The sequence below is a fragment of the Aptenodytes forsteri genome, unplaced genomic scaffold, assembly GCF_000699145.1.
Source record: "Aptenodytes forsteri isolate BGI_AS27 unplaced genomic scaffold, ASM69914v1 Scaffold23, whole genome shotgun sequence".
Lineage (NCBI taxonomy): Eukaryota > Metazoa > Chordata > Aves > Sphenisciformes > Spheniscidae > Aptenodytes > Aptenodytes forsteri.
Window position 1 is genome coordinate 6,970,179 of NW_008796043.1, and position 16,794 is coordinate 6,986,972.

Consider the following 16,794-nt stretch of genomic DNA (forward strand, 5'->3'; position numbering starts at 1 on the left):
TTTGAACATTAAGCCATAACTTAAAATATGCCTTTTTGGCTGGATAGTTCAATGTAACTGGTATTCTTTTGCTCTTTGCAAAAGGCACCCCCTGCACCTGACACTTCACTCTTTATTAGGCACCGACTCCTTAACCTGAGCATACTTCCAAATGAATAACACTGTTTTAATGAATAAATAGCAAAGCAATAGGTACTGAGTAGTGCCCTTAATTTGGCGATGGTTGGTTATAGAGTAGGAGGATAACTTAAAGGGTCATGAGTAAAATGGTATGATCTTCCATTTGTATTGCAGCTGCTATCCAGTGCCTAAAAAATGAAAGTTATGAACACTGTGCAATTAAGATAGCGTGTCAAACATCATAGTTAGCTGTTTCCAATTAAGAGTTAAGACTTAAGTCCCGAGAGTATATTAAATGAGGCTTTCAGTCAATGAAGAGAGGGATAAAAAACCATAATGCTATTTGATTGCCTTGAAATACTTGTTTTTTGTAAAAACCTAAAAGGTATTGATCAGCTATTGCAGATGTATTGCTGATCTTAATGATTATTTCTGTAATTTTTGTTTTTTATAATATCCTTCCAAACATTCAGGAAAATGGCTCACCTTTGGCCCACCTCAAAGCAGCTCACAACCAAAAGACAGGCAGCAGCAGAACTGTAGGGAAAACCAAATAGTGTGGGGCTGGATGTGGGAATTTTCTTTGTGGAAGATGATTATATTTACTGCAAACAGGGTAATGAAGGAAGATTTCTCTGTTCTTTGTATTTCATAAAATAAAAGAGAAGTCATTTGTTCAAAACCAATGGGAGGGGAGCTAATTTTAATGTTGGGTAGAGTTTGCTCTGTGATTGATGCCTGTGCCTTTTGAGGCTGTGTGGGTTTTTGAAAGATGGAATTCTAAATTCTGTACTTGTTTTCTCCTGTTTCACTCCATTTTAGCCTCTGTGTTGAGTTTCCAGAAGATAAGTTATAAAAGGCATATCTGATTAGATGAAAGTTCTGTTGAACTGTATTTACTGTGCTTGCAATTGACAAATATGTTTCTTTTTTTTTTTTCTTTTTTCTTCTTTTTTTTTAAATAGGATGCAGGACAGAAGAGATTTGGTGCTATTTCCTGTAATATTTGTGGAATGCTTTACACTGCGTCAAATCCAGAGGATGAAACCCAACATCTGCTCTTTCATAACCAGTTCATAAGTGCTGTAAAATATGTGGTAAGAAAACCTTATCTTTATAAAGACATAAGCATTATCTCTTATTTGCTGTGTACTAGTTACAATTCATATTACATTAAGTTGTGTTTCAATAGATTAGTATCACAGTAGGCCATGAGTTATCCACTTTGGGAAATAAATGGTTTTAAGAGCCATGGTAGACACGTTATATGTAATGTATAAAAATGTTTAGTAGGATAGCGGTATTTCATTGCCATTGTATCCTTTCTGTTACAATTCCCTAGTCTTGGGGTGATGGGGGTGGTGATAGGAAGACAAAGCAGTGTCACTGTTCCGAAAGTGCTAAATACAGGTTTCAGTACAACTGGTGTTTGCAATGGTTGGCTTAATAGTCAGTTAAAGAGCTGATTGCACTGTTTTTGTAATTGTGTAATCTTAGATGACTTCTAGATTACTTTTTCTTAATTATGTGTAATTTGAAGAGAAACTCCCTAGGAATCCAGCTGATACAACTTCGTAGTATATGGAAACTTTACTGAATTTATAGTGTGATTGTAATCTTTAAATATAAAGTCCAAAGTATTATTCCATAACTTCATTATATGTGCTGTATCTGAGTATATCTCTCATTAAAGCTCAGATTTGAAAAATTTTGTTCAATTTAAGTATATTGTAAAATCAGCTACTTCACACTAACTGATATTACAAGACTTACAGGAAATACCTGTTCACATGTCTGAAATCCAGAATAGAATCCACAAAGTCTATTTTCTTTATCACACATGTTACCTTCAGTACTCTACACTCGAGTAGATAAGACCTCCAGGATAACTGAACTGAGGCCACCAATTCATTTCATGTAGGTACCAAACGGCTGTTGGGCTACTCTTAAATCTCAAGCTCAATTTTATCCCACTGTTTACAAATATAAAGATATATCTTCCTAGCTAAAGTGTTTGAAACCGTCAGGTAAATAGTTCTGGTATTTGTTCTGTTCTTGGTTAGTTTTTGCTGAATAATCCAGACATCTTGAAAGATCTCTTCCGATACACATTAGCTACATTGTAGGGTGAGACTGGGCAGAAAGTGTGATGGAACGCAGTACATTATAATGGCAGCATATAATACGTTTCCCCATTTGAGTCCTGTTTGTCCTTTTCCTGCCCCCTCCCCCCCCAAGTACTTTCAGATTTTGAATGTTATCAAAGATGTAAACATAATTTACAGAAGGTGGTGTTAGTTCTTTTGGACAGAAGCTGGCAGAGGAGTTCAATAGTTACTTAAAGCTGCTATGTTTGTGTAGGTGGGAAGCTGCGCTGAAGTTTGAATATTTTGAAAGCTGAAAGCTGAAATTTCTGACTTGTGTGTATGTCTAGAGTAACAGCGTGATTAACATAAAAGTGAAAGAGCAGACTGCCTTAAACCAGTTGTAAATAGCTATGTATAAAGTTAGGTATGCTTTTAATTTGAGAAAAACTTTCCCTATTGTTTTCTCAGTTGCTAGGCATCTTTGTAAAACTTCACACAATGTGTGCTCAAGCAAATTATCTGTATTGTCAGTTCAGTGAGTAAACAGTTCTATCTCTGAAATCTTTTAAAACTCTAGTTGTGTTTTGTGACATCATAGATGGCTATAGAGTGATGATTTAGATGGTTATTCTATAACAGAAGCTATAAAGTAAGAGGTGAAGGAAGGAGTCCCAAGACTCTAAAAACCCCCGTCTGATTTTTTTTTTTTCTCATAACAATTTGATTGACACTGTTTTCTGCATGGATAAGTAACTTTTGCCATGCTAAATAGGTAAGTCTTTAACACTAGTCATTTGACCCATAGTCAGTGGTTCTTCGTTGATTGTATTGTGGTAATGTCCGTGACAGAAACATCTTCACCTCCTCTTAGAAAATAACTTGAATTTTAGATAAGCCTTCTTGACAGTGAATTAGTACACCAAATCTCTACTTGTTAATTCTTAGTTGTCCAGAAATACCAGAATAACGATTGCTAGTTATCCTAGTTTTGCTAGGAGGTTTCTAGTGGGGATTGTTGGGAGGATGGCTTGGAGGTGTGATATGCTTGGTTTCTAGATATTTGTATGTAGCTACTGTGTTGAAACTATAACTACCTTCCTTTCCCTGACAGAAAGGGTTAACTGGACAGTAGCATCATGGGATTAAAAAAATTGTACTAGAGAAAGTCTTAGTAACTTCTTGGTTAGACTTTCTGGTCCAGGAGCATCTGGTCTTGTTGACCTTGATATGTTACTTTATTAGCTTTCCAGATATTCTTTTTTATGTAGTTAATGTATTTGGCATTATTGTTGATTTGGAGGCCATTCTAAGGTATCTTAGGCCATATCTAAGGTATCCATTTTTCATTCTCGTCATTCACATTCTTCAAGCATTTTTCATTCTCGTCATTCACATTCTTCATGCCATATGGTGCAGTCCCAGCCTGACTTGAGAAGACTTTTCTCAGTTTTTCTCCCTTTTGAGTGTCTCGTTACGTGCCTAGTAGTTCTATTGATGATTCATTTCACAGAATCACAAAAAGAAAGCCTATATACATTATCATGCTAGAGCTTCTTGCTGTGAACTGTGAAAATGGACTTTATTGTTAGTGTCTTGCCCACCTGCATGCAGCTGCTTTGTGGGTTTCTTAAAAGTACTGAGTAGCCAGAAGATAGTTTGCATGTAAATAATAAATTATTTACTGTCTTCAACAAAATATAATTTTGTTTTTTGTTTGGTTTTTTTTAAGGCCTATCTTGTTTCTTCTAGTAAAAATTTCTTTCTAGGTCCCTAGAAATTCCATGATGCCCCCAGAAGTAGGACAGGCTAACAAGGAGATGGTATTGGGATACTTGTTTTGTCATGGATGGCTGATAGAGACAGTAAGGAAACTGCAGGCCTTGTGTGGAGAGAGGAGGTTTGACAAGTTTAATGACATTTTCTGGATTTGGGAACAGAAGATTGGCAAGGACTGATACGGGTTTTCTGAAGGGTGCCATTTGCTGTTAATAGGAGCGTGCAAATTGAATAAGCAAGAAGGTAAGGTGGTCAAGGATAGTACTGGAGCAGGAATAGATTAGTGTGGGAGATGTCCCCTACTGCAGACAAATGTAGGAATCTGTCTCGCTATCCTTCTGGTTTCAGACATCTGAAAATCTCCAGAAAAAATAAGCCATTCTAGCATGTGCGTGCATTGAGTGGGATGAATACGTGGTTCAGTTTTATAAAATCCTCTAGCTGCGATACCAAACAATGTCAATTGTGTATCCTCTCTGTGATACCACATAGTATCAATTTAGTATTTCTGCAAAATTCTTCTAAGAGCAAGACATTATTTTTAATGATGTTTTTAAGTTGTGAAGCCAAATACTTAAGTTAGGAAATGCCTGTGGATTCAGGTGCCTGATGTGAATGCAGTTAATGTGTTTGTATTTCAAGCTCATCCTCTTAGTTAAGAATATCTTGAGCTGAAGAAAGTGGAAGAAGCTGTTATTTGGGCTAATGTCTAATCTGTTAAGTTTTAAATAGCTATTCTGCTGTAATTGCATCCAAGCCCATCTGTGAGGTTCTTACGATTTTCGTATTGAAACAAAAAAAAAGGGCAACATTTGACTTCTTGGAACCTAAGGTTAATAGAATATTGGGATTGAAGATGATGATGAACTTCATGTCATCTTAGAAAGATTTCTTGGTTGTCTTGATTTACATTAATTCCAAAAGGGATACATCTGTTCAGTATAAAACAATAATATTTCAAATAAAGTTCTTACTATTAGCTGTCTTCTGTAAGAATCTTAGTTTTAACAGAGGGTAGTATTTAATAGTTACATCCAAGGATCTTAATGTGTTCTACAGTCAAAACCTCATTCTCCATATTACACCTGGGGGAAAGAGAGACGGAATATCTGTAACTTGATGAAGGAGTCAGGAAGAAGAATGCAGTAGACCATTTCTCTGCTACAAATTATCAAGGGTAAAAGGGCACAAAATTTCATACTAAACTTGATTATTAGGGGAAAATTTCGGAAATGTGAAAGAATTATACAGTATTAACCACATTTTCCTCACTACCTCAGTATTTTTGAGGAAAAAACGGTGTAAGAAAAGACCACCGCCGATTTTTATGTTTTTTTATTCTGGGAAATAGGGAGTACAGACAAGCCAGAACTGACATCTATAGAAAAATACCAGGTTTGCTGTCTCATTTCCTACTCTTACATAAGAACTTTTAAAACATGAGGAAATGCATGGGAAGCAGTCTATTGTGTCTTCTAACTCATGCTTTTAAAGGCAAATCTACATCAGATATTATTTTAAACTATAAGCAGAACATAGTTCATGTGAAATTGATTGCTGAACGTTTCAGCTACAGTGCTATTAATGTTGGAACCATCTTTCCAACTGTATTCTACATCATTCATTATATACATGTATAATATCCAGTGCAAGCAAGTACTGCACAGCGTAATTGTAATTACTGTCCGTACTATTTCACTATGCGGTAGCAACTGCTTGTCTGTATTGCACTTTTTTGAATGATTTCTTTCTTTTGTAAATTCTATTGCCATTGCACCTTAATAAGCAAGCAGAAGCAATCTTTAATGTTGTTTGAATTGGGAAGAAAAGTTAGAGGTAGATTAAAAATGAGTTAACTGTTCATTGCAGAGTTGCCTTATGTTCTCAAACTATTAAAAATACCTGTAGGATAAATAGTCGTGACATGGAGGGGAGGAGGGTATTGCAACAGTTACGACATGCCACTGGGGCTCTGCACAGCACCAGTCTGCCCAACTGTGGTGACTAGGCTATACGTGCCTTGCTGCTGCTGGCTATAGGTAATCTGTTGTTGAGCATAGACTTCCAGTGTCAGGGAGGAGTGGTATAATCACATGCGTTTACTCGAGGCCTTGCAGAACATGTATCCTGGTGGGAACAATAGCTTTCCTTTTAACTTCTTTGGTCATCACAAGCAATGTATATCAAAGCTTGGGCACCTCATTGAACAGTAAATAAGTCTTAATGCCCTAAAGTAATGTCAGTTAAAAGGAAAGGAAAAGCAAATTTTCTGACGTTGCAGAAGAATATTATAAAGTATATTGCAGACATAATGCTTTTGTTTCTTACTATGGCAAGGTGTTCGTGCCATCTGCCTGGGTTAAGGAGTGCTACTTTAGTTCTCAGTGATTGAAACAAAATACAACAGTCTGCAAGGTGTTTTAATAGTGTTAAAATAGTGGGTGTTTGTTAAAAAAAACCCATGTTAATCAGTGTGTTAAGGGATATTATCTTCAGACCACATGCAAGATACTGATAGTAAAGCATATTTTGTGTATTGTAGATATCTAATAGGATCAGTCCCAGTTGAAGCTATAGCACGTTTTCCTTAACAGCTTTAATGTTAGAATATGAAAGAACTGTGACCCATCTTGTGCATTAATTCCATTGGTCTGGTTTAAAGGAAGCACAGTTCATTCCTTACTAAGACTGAACAATAAGGATACTGAAGATGCATGTGCTTATGTGAAATGTTAGTTTTTCTTTTTGAAACTCTTAGAGCTGCTTCAATAACACAGGAATATGACTTTAAAATGTCTTCTCTGATGTAAACCAAATGAACTAAAAATCTTGGATGAGCTTAGGGTTTGCAGAAATTTTTTGGAAAGCTTCATCTAAAAGATACATTTCTGAATAAATTCCAAAATACTTCAATTTAGAAACTACCTCTCCTGTGAATATGATCAGTCCCCATATTACACTAATCACTTAAGAAAATTGATAGGTGGACAATAATGAAAATAATGAGTTCTAAGTATTAGAGAGTCAATTATTGCATTTTTATGGAATTATTTTTCGACTTCTGCTAATACACTGTTGCTTAAAAGTATAACAGCAGTAAGCTGTTCAGAAACGTTTTCTTCCATCAGATTTCATTTTGTTGGAAATACCTGGCTATTATGTTAACAGAATACCTTAACCTAAAATTTAGGGTTGAATTTTCTGCATTAGGCCTGCCACCTAAAATTTAGAGTTGAATTTTCTGCATTAGGCCTGCAACATTCTGGATGCTGTAATGGTGGGATTATCGAACACATTGCATTTATCTGCTGAGTGATGGTCACAGTTGGTTTAAAATAGGCTGTAGAAAGCTTTTGCAGGGCAAACAGGTAGCCAAAAGGCAGCAAAAGACAAAAAATGGAGAGAGGATGGCATTTGAGGTTGAAGAGTAGTAATCTTTGCCTGAATTTTTTGACACCTTTTCTAACAGTCTCAAAAGGCATGTCACAATCCCACAAATTGCACTTTTCTGCTTACCTGAATATTGTGACACTGCTGTTTCCTGCCCTTTGTATTCAGACCATAATACATATAAATTCAAATAGGATCTTCATTTGTGTTGGTATTTAGTGCAACTACTACAGAGAAGAAAAGCAGGCAGGATTGAAATGGTGTCTGTGTTGCAACCATAGCCATGCTGGGTGCTAAACTTATACTTAAATAGTTCCAGGGCTACCAGCAAGTAGATAAATTTCTAAAATTATTCTCTTCATGTCTTGTTTGGGATAAGGGAATAAAATCAGCATGATTAAAATGAGATACAGATCAAGTATTATAACACTTAAGTTTGTCATTTTTTTGTGGTAGTATATATGGCATTCATTCAGTGCCAAATTCCATTGTTTGGTCTTTAGTTGAACGTTATTTTATGGGAAGGTACAGATTTCAATGCGAATTATTCCATCAATATTGTTTCTTCAAAGGCTTTTTTATTTAAAGTTGCTTTGAGTAAGACTTGTAGATCAGCCTTTTTAGTGGCTGAAGTTACTTCTGCATTCAGTATTTTTAGGTCCCATCAAAGCAACTTGAGTTCTGATATCTACCAGTCCCATCTTACTAGATTTAAGTGGCTTTTTTGTTTTGTTTTTTTCCATGCAGGTACTGCTCATTATTCACCACGAGTGTGGATCTGAAGAAGAGTTAATTACCTCTATTTTTTTGAGTATGTTTATACTTCAGATACACACAACGTAGCCTCCTTCCCCATTAGATTCTTAGAAGGTAGTTATAAAATTTTTTCTAGTATCCTTCTTGTGGCTTTAACAGTTATGATCAGTAACAAAATAAACTATTCCTTACATTTTGGGCAACTGCATGCCAATCAGTTCACTTAGAACCTCCTGGAGGTCTTTCGCATGCCAAACTTTAAAACTGAGTGTGTATTTGTGGAGGTAACTATGTTAAAAAGAAATCTTTTAATAAAACTTAGGGTTTTTCCCATTCACTGGACTTCGGAAAATAAGTATTACATAGGTTTGGAAATCAGTTATGTGAGCCGAGTTTGCTACTTCTTTTTTAAAATTCAGTTTGCACTGCAGTCCTGGGGGAAAAAAAATCTAGTTGGGAAATTATAAGACACTTTCACAAATTGTTTCTAGATATAGTTAGGCTATTGTATAAATTGTTGTATAAATAAGATCATACTATATCTGTTGTGCTCATTTTAAAAAGCTAGCTGAAGTTTCCTTCTCTAGCAAAGCAACTGCTAAATAGTGTGAAGTTTCTGCATAAGTTCAGTGTCTAGAACAATAATGTGCAATTTCTGTTTGTAAAAGTACATCTTGTGTATGGTTTAGATAAGTGTTTGTTTTATTTAGGGTTGGAAAAAGGAGAGAATTTTGGCTGAATATCCTGATGGAAAGATAATAATGGTTCTTCCCGATGACCCAAAGTATGCACTTAAAAAGGTATGGTGAAAAGGACTGGACTTGTATATCTTACCGTGTTTGATACTTTAATATAAGTAATGAGAATGTTCATAGAAAGTTTGTATAATTTATGTGGGAGCAGTTGAAGCTGGAATCAAAACTGCCCTGGTTCTGTAGCTTTTTCCACAAACAGGTCAGACATCTCACTCTTGCACACTGCTTGCTCTCTTCATAGAGAGGATGGGTCTGAGCAGGAGTGGAAGGCAGGGGTGGGAACAGCGTCAACCAACTGATTTTTTTACATTTTTTTAATATACTTGCTGAATGTCTGCCAGATATTTTATGTGATATAAACTTCCTACTATATTTTAAAAAACTGAAATGTATTGACATTATTACACAGCATGAATACGGCACCATTCTCTAAACAATTTTTGGATAAAAACAGATTTAGGTGGAGAGTGGCCTCAAAGTCATGTAGTCCATTCCCATGTCCAAAGCAGGATCGGCTCTCGTTATGATGCATCTGACGACTTTCTAAAACTTGTACCACTGGAGGTTTTTCTAACCTCTCAGGACTCTGTTACAGTGCTTCGCTGTCCGTGACATTAGGATATTTTCCCTAAGCGTCCAACAGAATCTCCGTACTGAAATTTAAGCTCGTTAGTGCAAATCATACTGCCATAGCTGTAGAAAACATCCTTCTTTTCCTCTTTGCAACAGCTTTTTTGTGCCTGAACAAACTCTGATTGTTTTACCTTAAGAAGATTGACAGGATGTGCTGGGTTTTAGTTTATACTCCTAAATAACGTTTTGTAGAGCTCTGATGATTGTCATACTCTCCTCTAGATTATTTCCATTTGTGCCATGTCTCACATCTCTTTTGAAACTCTTTACCTAACACTGGGCACAGCACACCTGTGGAGACTTAGAGCAGCAGGGTACTTCAGTGTCTTGCTGGCTAGCCTGTGTTCATACATCTTAATATGTCATTACATTTGTTTTTTCAGTAGCATGGCATTGATTCTGTTTAGCTGGGGATTTGCTGTGACTAACAGGTACTTTTTAACAGTACCGCTATTGCAGGATCACAGAATGGTTGAGATTGGAAGGGACCTCTGGAGGCTGAATTGATGCCCAAGACAGCTCTTTCTGACTGTAGGGGGTTTTCTTTAGCCTAACGTAGAATTTTTTAAGTTACTGAATTGAGAAGAAACTACAAATTTTCTTTTTACAATATTTAATGCAGATAAGTTTGTTTATTAATTTTTGTTTCTCTGATGGTATTATCTTAATTTTAGTACATTCATGGCACATTCAGTTTAGTAAAAAATGGCTGAAGAAAAAATTACTTAAAATACCTAAGTGGGGCAGAGGAAAGGAAGACTGTAGCAAATGAAGTCATTTAGGATAGAGTTCTCCATAGTTCTGTGTGGCTGAAGTTGAGAAAACCTACAGCTGTCCCCACTGTGGATGACTGACTTCAAGAATGGTTACTTAGTGTTCCAGTTGGCCAATTGGACTTGTCATTAAAAGACCAGTACCTGAAGGTTAGATGAGAAAGTAGAAAGTAACTGATACCATGCCTTTTAAAAGTTATTTTAAAAGCATTTTTTAACACAATTTTCAGTTGATCAGTACTAACTTCATATATTCATAGCATCAGTAATTCTAGTCTTGCTTTACTAACGTAACTACAACGTGCATTAAAGAAGCTTATGCCGTTTAAAGCACCACATGGGAAAGGCCTCTTTATTTCTGTCTCATGAGATGACAGAGGGATGATAGCGGCTGTTTCAATGCCCTGTTGTAGGTACAAGAATCCCTCAGTAAAATCTCGGCTCATGCATAAGCTTTTGTTTACATTCGTGCTGGAGTTTATATATTTCTTCTAAACTTGCTGATATTAGACAAAATTTTATTTTTAGTTTCAGTTACTCTTTGCCAAGCTAATGGAAAAGCCGAAAGCTTGAGGAAAGAGGCGACAGTTATTCATTCCTTTACAACAAATGCATACATTTTCTAGCTGCCTCGGCACCATGCTTGCTATCATCTGCTCAAAACCCTTAATGGATTAGTTCTTTCAAGACTTGAAAAGTAACAGACAGAAAACCTTCAACTAAGCTAGTTTAACTTTTGGCATAGATCTCATTTACTTCCAGAATATCAGAGTCCACACTTTGATTATCTGTGTTGTCTCTATTAGCCTTCGAGTAATTGAAGTTTGGACTTAGTGGAAGCTGACTTAGACGTCTCTACTCTTCCTATTTCCAGTCGAGTATTATTTAGGGAACATTTATGTGGACCGATGTGTTGCAGGTTACTTAGGATAATCCTTAACTTCTGGAATAGCTTTCTGTGTTCTAGATACCTTAGTGTATTTTTGCAAATCTGTAATTTTAATGTAAATGTATACAAATGTATATTTACACGTGTTTCTTACACAGCATTTAAATTTATTTTGACAGGTTGAAGAAATTAGAGAAATGGTAGACAATGACTTGGGATTTCAGCAAGCTCCGCTCATGTGTTACTCTAGAACTAAAACTCTTCTTTTTATTTCTAATGACAAAAAAGTTATCGGCTGTTTAATTGCAGAACATATCCAGTGGGTAAGTGATTGATTTGGAGAAGGGCAACCTATGTCATAGGTTGTATGCACTAGGCAACCTAGTGCATAGTGACTGTGTTCTTCAGACATTCTGAAACTACAGAGTTACCTCAGAGTTTAAGTCTAGCCGTTTAGCAAATAAGTATTCCGTGTGTGCCTTTTCCACAGAGGAAGAGACTTTTGGTGGTAGACCATTCTGAAATGTAGTTGCTCATTTTTGTATAGTTGATGCTGAGATGAGACACATGTATGGTGTCATACTTGGCTCAGACCTGCTCATCTAAGAACTTGCTTCAGCCAAAGGGTGGAATTTGTCTTCCTCTGCTAGTCTTACGCTAGCTCTGGCTCTCCTCTTGCTTGTTGACAAGCAGATTCACCTCCCTGCCCGGCAGAAATCCAACGTAGATGAAGAAGTGGGTGCTCTGTAGGACTGAGTTGAATCACCGCGGGGTCAAACAGCTCCACAGCGAACAGAAGCAGAGGGCAGAACTGTGCAGGGGCGAGCAGGACAAGAAGTCGTACTGCCAGTTGCAGTACTAAAAACTGATGTCAGAGCTTTGTCACGTATTCTGTCTGTTCCCTTGTAAACTGTGGTGTTTTCTGCCGTCCCTTGGGAGTAGCAGATGAGAAGCAAAACAGTCTCAGTCAAAGTCAGAGAAATTGATGCAAACACTTTAATACAGGTGGTAATAAGAATTGGATTATTTGTTGCTGTTCCTTTAAATCGGATAAGCTTTAGAGGGTTTTTTGGTTTAATCTTTTATCATCTGTTCCAATTCTGAAACTCTTAAGAGAAATTAAATGAGACACAAATACGCAGCCTTTTTGGTAAGGCATTTTAGCACGTAAGTATGTTTAACTGAAATAAATTGCACAAGAATTATTTTGTTCAGTCATTAGCTTTTATAAAGTGACAATTTTTACATCACCTGCAGGGCTACAGAGTTATAGAAGAGAAGGTTCCAGAAGTCAGTTCAGAAAACGAGAAAGTCATATTTGAAAGACAGAAAGCATGGTGCTGTTCAACTTCTCCAGAACCTGCTATTTGTGGGATTAGTCGGATATGGGTATTCAGCATGATGCGTCGAAAGAAGATTGCTTCTCGGATGATAGAGTGTCTTAGGTAATATAAAAAAAGTTCCTTGGTTACATGTGTTTTAGAGAGAACTCAGTCCAAGACATTTATTGCTTTGTGTGTCTCAAGCTTGTATTTTTAAGCTGCTGGTGATACTGGGGATGTAGATTTGAGCACAGTTGGCAGTTCCGGTATTACGTGGAGTTCAATAACTAACGTCAGTATTCTGCAATAGCTTGTCTTTAACAGAAGTCTTTCTGCTAAGTGCAATTGCAATGGGTCACCCTAGCAGACCGCCAATGAGCTTGGGTAAATTCCTCCGAGGTAATTACGAGTGAAGGAAATGAGACCGTCTTTGGTCAAAGTGTGAGATTACCCAAGTGTTAAGGACTGGGACCTAACCATTGGCTGAATGTGCATTCCTTAGAGGTGGAAAGGGAGAGAGAACAGAGATGAGTGCACTGCGCTATTTGATATAGTCTGGTGGCTTCCAACTGTATTTTTTTTTCTTTCTTTACTCAGGTTCACTGAGCCTTATGAGGTATTTTCAATTTCCATGGAGCTTTAGTAGCTAGTGATGAGTGTATCGAGCTGAATGCCAAGTGCTAGATCCATAAAAGGACTCAAACATCCGCGCTACTGTTTAGAGAAATGTTAAGAACATTGACTTTCCAAACCTTAGGCTTCTTCCAGTGACATTTCCTAGAAGTTTAAACACCTGTTCTGAGTAATGCCAAGAACTACCCAAATCTTACTACTGCTGGGCTGTCAGGTTTGTGCTAGGTGCCTGGCTAGCTCCATCTTGTTGGAGTTTGTGGCAGAGGTCCTGCTGTGTCTGCCAAGCCTTGCCCTCTTGGGTATTTGGAGAGCCTAGCAAAGCTGTTCTGCTCTGCAGAACGCATCTTGCCTGGCTGGTGGAGCAACTAGAAAGTTCTTATCGGATCACATTCTGTCTGAACTATCGACTGTAAAGCTGTATTCAGATAAGCAGATTAACTTGATGATTTGGTTCTATTTTTGGCTGATTTTTAACTGTGTATTCAGTAGCTTCCTAGAAACTATTTCTAAAGGAAAGATTTCTTCCCCAAAGCAAGGCTGGAGTTGCTCCTTCAGTTACAGCTCTAAAGGATCTTTAGAATCAATTTTAATGGTTCGTTGCAGCTAGCGAGAAGAGGTCTCAGGCTTCCTCTCAGCTGTGCACCGCGTCTTACCTCTGGCTGTGCTCTGGCTGTGCTCTGGTGCTTGTTTGGCCTTCCGTTAGCTCATTGCTACGTTAGTAGAAAACAGGTTCACCAAATAAAGCTTTGTGTTATTCTGGTGCTCAGTTGGTTTGTAGAAAGGTCTGATGAGCTCTAGAGTTGGCATGAATGAGGGAGCCCAGAAAGTTGCAGAAGGCAAAGGAGAGGAGCGAGACCTGCTTTTTGAGGGCAGTAGCGGTTAGATCTGCTCAGCTGCCAGTGAAACTTCAACCTAAATGTCTTTCGTGGCAAAAGGTAGTTTGAACAGGATGATTCTGGTAGCCAGCTAAATCCTGACTTCGAAATGTTGAAGGCGGCATCCTAGCAGACTTTTTAAGTCCATTTTGAGAATGCCTGCCCCGTTTCACTCGAGCTTTCACAGCCGGCCTGGAGCCACAAAAAGCTGGTCAGACGGTCTTAAGAACCTTGCAAAATCCTGTTCCTACATACACTAAAGAGAAGGTAATAAAGCTGGTAATAATTAGAAAGGATTTTGTTCCTATTGTCTTTTCCTCAAGATTTAATGGAGGTGTCCATATGATCGAAGCTCATAGTTGCTCTGCAAGTACATGCAAGTTTTTGTTTTAGAGGAGTTAAAAAACTTAACTTTAATGGGAGTTTCTTCCATTTCCAAGGGTAAACGTTACCTCCTCCTCCCCCTGATCGAGGTCTTAAAGCCTGAGATCAATTTTCTAAATTTGCTCACAGAGCCATCTGGAAAAGTACAATGGCATCCCTTGATTCTCTCCTCTTTCTTCAAATAAGAATGAAACATACATAAAATACTTTCATGAAGAAGAAGTTAAGCAAATTGAATCTTCCTTTTCAGGTGGTTATTACTGAAAGCGTATCACTTATGAATTATGCCTTGAGGTTGTGTTCTTAGATGTTCTAAATTAATCCAAGATGTGCTCGCATCCAAATATCGGATGTTTTTCTCAAACCAGGAACTTGAAATGTCATCGGGTCCTTTCAGCCCCCTCTGTAAGCACCCTAGCTTGTTTGTAGCTTACGTTTTCATTCCTAGTGGTTGGAGTGCTAGTCCTAGCAGTCTCCTCTCTATGAAGAAATAGTTGGAATGAATTCAAACTTTTTTTTTTTTTTAAACTCTGAAATTGAACTCTTGATGCAGCTCGCAAGCAATTGCTCTGTACGAACATTTCTTCTAAAATACCAAAACCTTACAAAAACCCTCCCGGAACAAATGCTCCTCCTTGCCGTTTGGAAGGAGGAGATAGATCATATAAATGGAGCTGTCTCCTCCTAATAGAGCTTCTTCCTTTTGAATGTCCGTGCCCCTGAATTAATGGCTTGTGGCCTAATAGCATAAACATTCTTGCATTATTCCCTGGGGGTAATGATCTTTTTTTTTTTTTCCCTCTCCCCTAACAGGAGCAACTTCATATATGGTTCATACTTAAGTAAAGAGGAAATCGCTTTCTCTGACCCCACTCCTGATGGAAAACTCTTTGCAACGCAGTACTGTGGCACCGGCCAGTTCCTGGTATACAACTTCCTCAACGGACAGCACCAGACTTAACTGCTCCCGAAGGAATTCCGTTTTTATTGGGAGACTTCTGCCAAAACGTACCGAGTGGGTGCAGACCTTCAGCAGAAGCCAGGGCCATTTTTACTACAGTGAACTCAGGACTGGTAACAACCGAAAGGTTGTACTATTTTATTAAAATTGTAAACAATGCAGTAATAGGCTAACTTTGTTTTTTTTAAAAGAAAGATATTTTATTAACTTTTACAAAGGTTTGATTGTATTTTATCTAGTTAGTCATGTTTACATGCAGCAGAAAATTGTTCATAGTGGACTGTAAACTAATGCAAAGACTCTAGTCTCACTGATGAGTACATGCTGAAGTTCTTAACGTGGTGATATACCAGTGCCGCTCGGTACTGTAACGCTGATCTCCTACCGCCGGTTCCAGCAGCTGGGCGAGGCCGCTGACGGTTGCTTGCTTGCCAGAGTTCAAGGCTGCGCTCAGTTGCATCGAGGCAAGAAGCGTTACGGTGCAGTTGTCGCCCTCACAGGCCGTACGGTGGCTTCCGGGGTGCATTCTGTGTGCTGCTGGGCGTAAGGCAGCCTACTGCGTGTCAGCAGCCTCGGAAACTTGTTCCACCCCGTCCCCTTCTCCCCCAGATTAGTCGTAGAGTAACAGGTGGAATGAAAACCCCGAGGACTGGTGTACTCGTCATTTTTCTTCAAGTGCTGTACTGAGTATACACCTTTGTTAGTGGACTTCGCTTTGATACTTGTCACTCCTTCATAAATCTCTCCTCTTTTAAAGGGTTTGTATGTTGAAAAACTGCTGTGGCCTTTCTTGATCTGTACATAATGTAGATAGATTAAAAATAAAATACTTGATAGCTTTTTTTAAAGTTACTCTGTATTGATACTAAGCGTGAATGAATCTTTAGCGTATTTCATACTTGTGCATGTGAAATATTACCTTAGTGGCTACGGGCAGCGTCTGTTTTGAGGCAGTCGCTGGAGAACACAGTCGCTGCATTCAGACCTGCTTGGGGTCGGAATTCCCTTTGTGACAGTGCATTTGCGTCACACCCCGAGGTTCAGGTCCCCAGTAGCTCCGGATCAACACCATCCTGATAGAGGGTTTACAGTAAGGCGAGAGGTGATGCCTTCAGCCTGGAATAATAGCTTAAAAGCCTAATGTAAGATGGGGGAGATTTAATTAAATTGAAACTTAGGGTTTGCTTCCATTTTGGGACGTGCGTGCAGTCAGGAGACGTTTGTTTGTATTGTGCTGTCCTTACCTTGGGCTAGAGCTAAAGCAAAGAACTCGCACCACCTCTGAAAGGTTACTCGGAATATTTAAACCCGAAGTGGCTGAACGGTGGTGAATCCCGGGCTGTAGAGGCTCTTGTTTCCAAGCGGCGACTTGTCCTTTTCAAGGGGATTGGGAGCAGACTGTAAAGGGCTTTGTCACCAACGCGGTGCGGGTTCACGGAA

At 38.2% G+C, this 16,794-nt stretch overlaps 1 protein-coding gene across 1 annotated transcript in view; it reads left to right on the top strand.

Annotated features, from left to right (window-relative positions):
• Positions 1–16,195, top strand: part of ESCO1 (establishment of sister chromatid cohesion N-acetyltransferase 1) — a 33,729-nt gene extending 17,534 nt beyond the window's left edge. The window contains exons 8-12 of the mRNA XM_009285645.2: positions 1,086–1,217; positions 8,840–8,929; positions 11,359–11,502; positions 12,437–12,624; positions 15,207–16,195. Coding sequence (XP_009283920.1) covers positions 1,086–1,217; positions 8,840–8,929; positions 11,359–11,502; positions 12,437–12,624; positions 15,207–15,354 — 702 coding nt within the window. The 3' untranslated portion in view covers positions 15,355–16,195. The remainder of the gene's footprint in view (positions 1–1,085; positions 1,218–8,839; positions 8,930–11,358; positions 11,503–12,436; positions 12,625–15,206) is intronic.
• Positions 16,196–16,794: the final 599 nt, after the last annotated feature.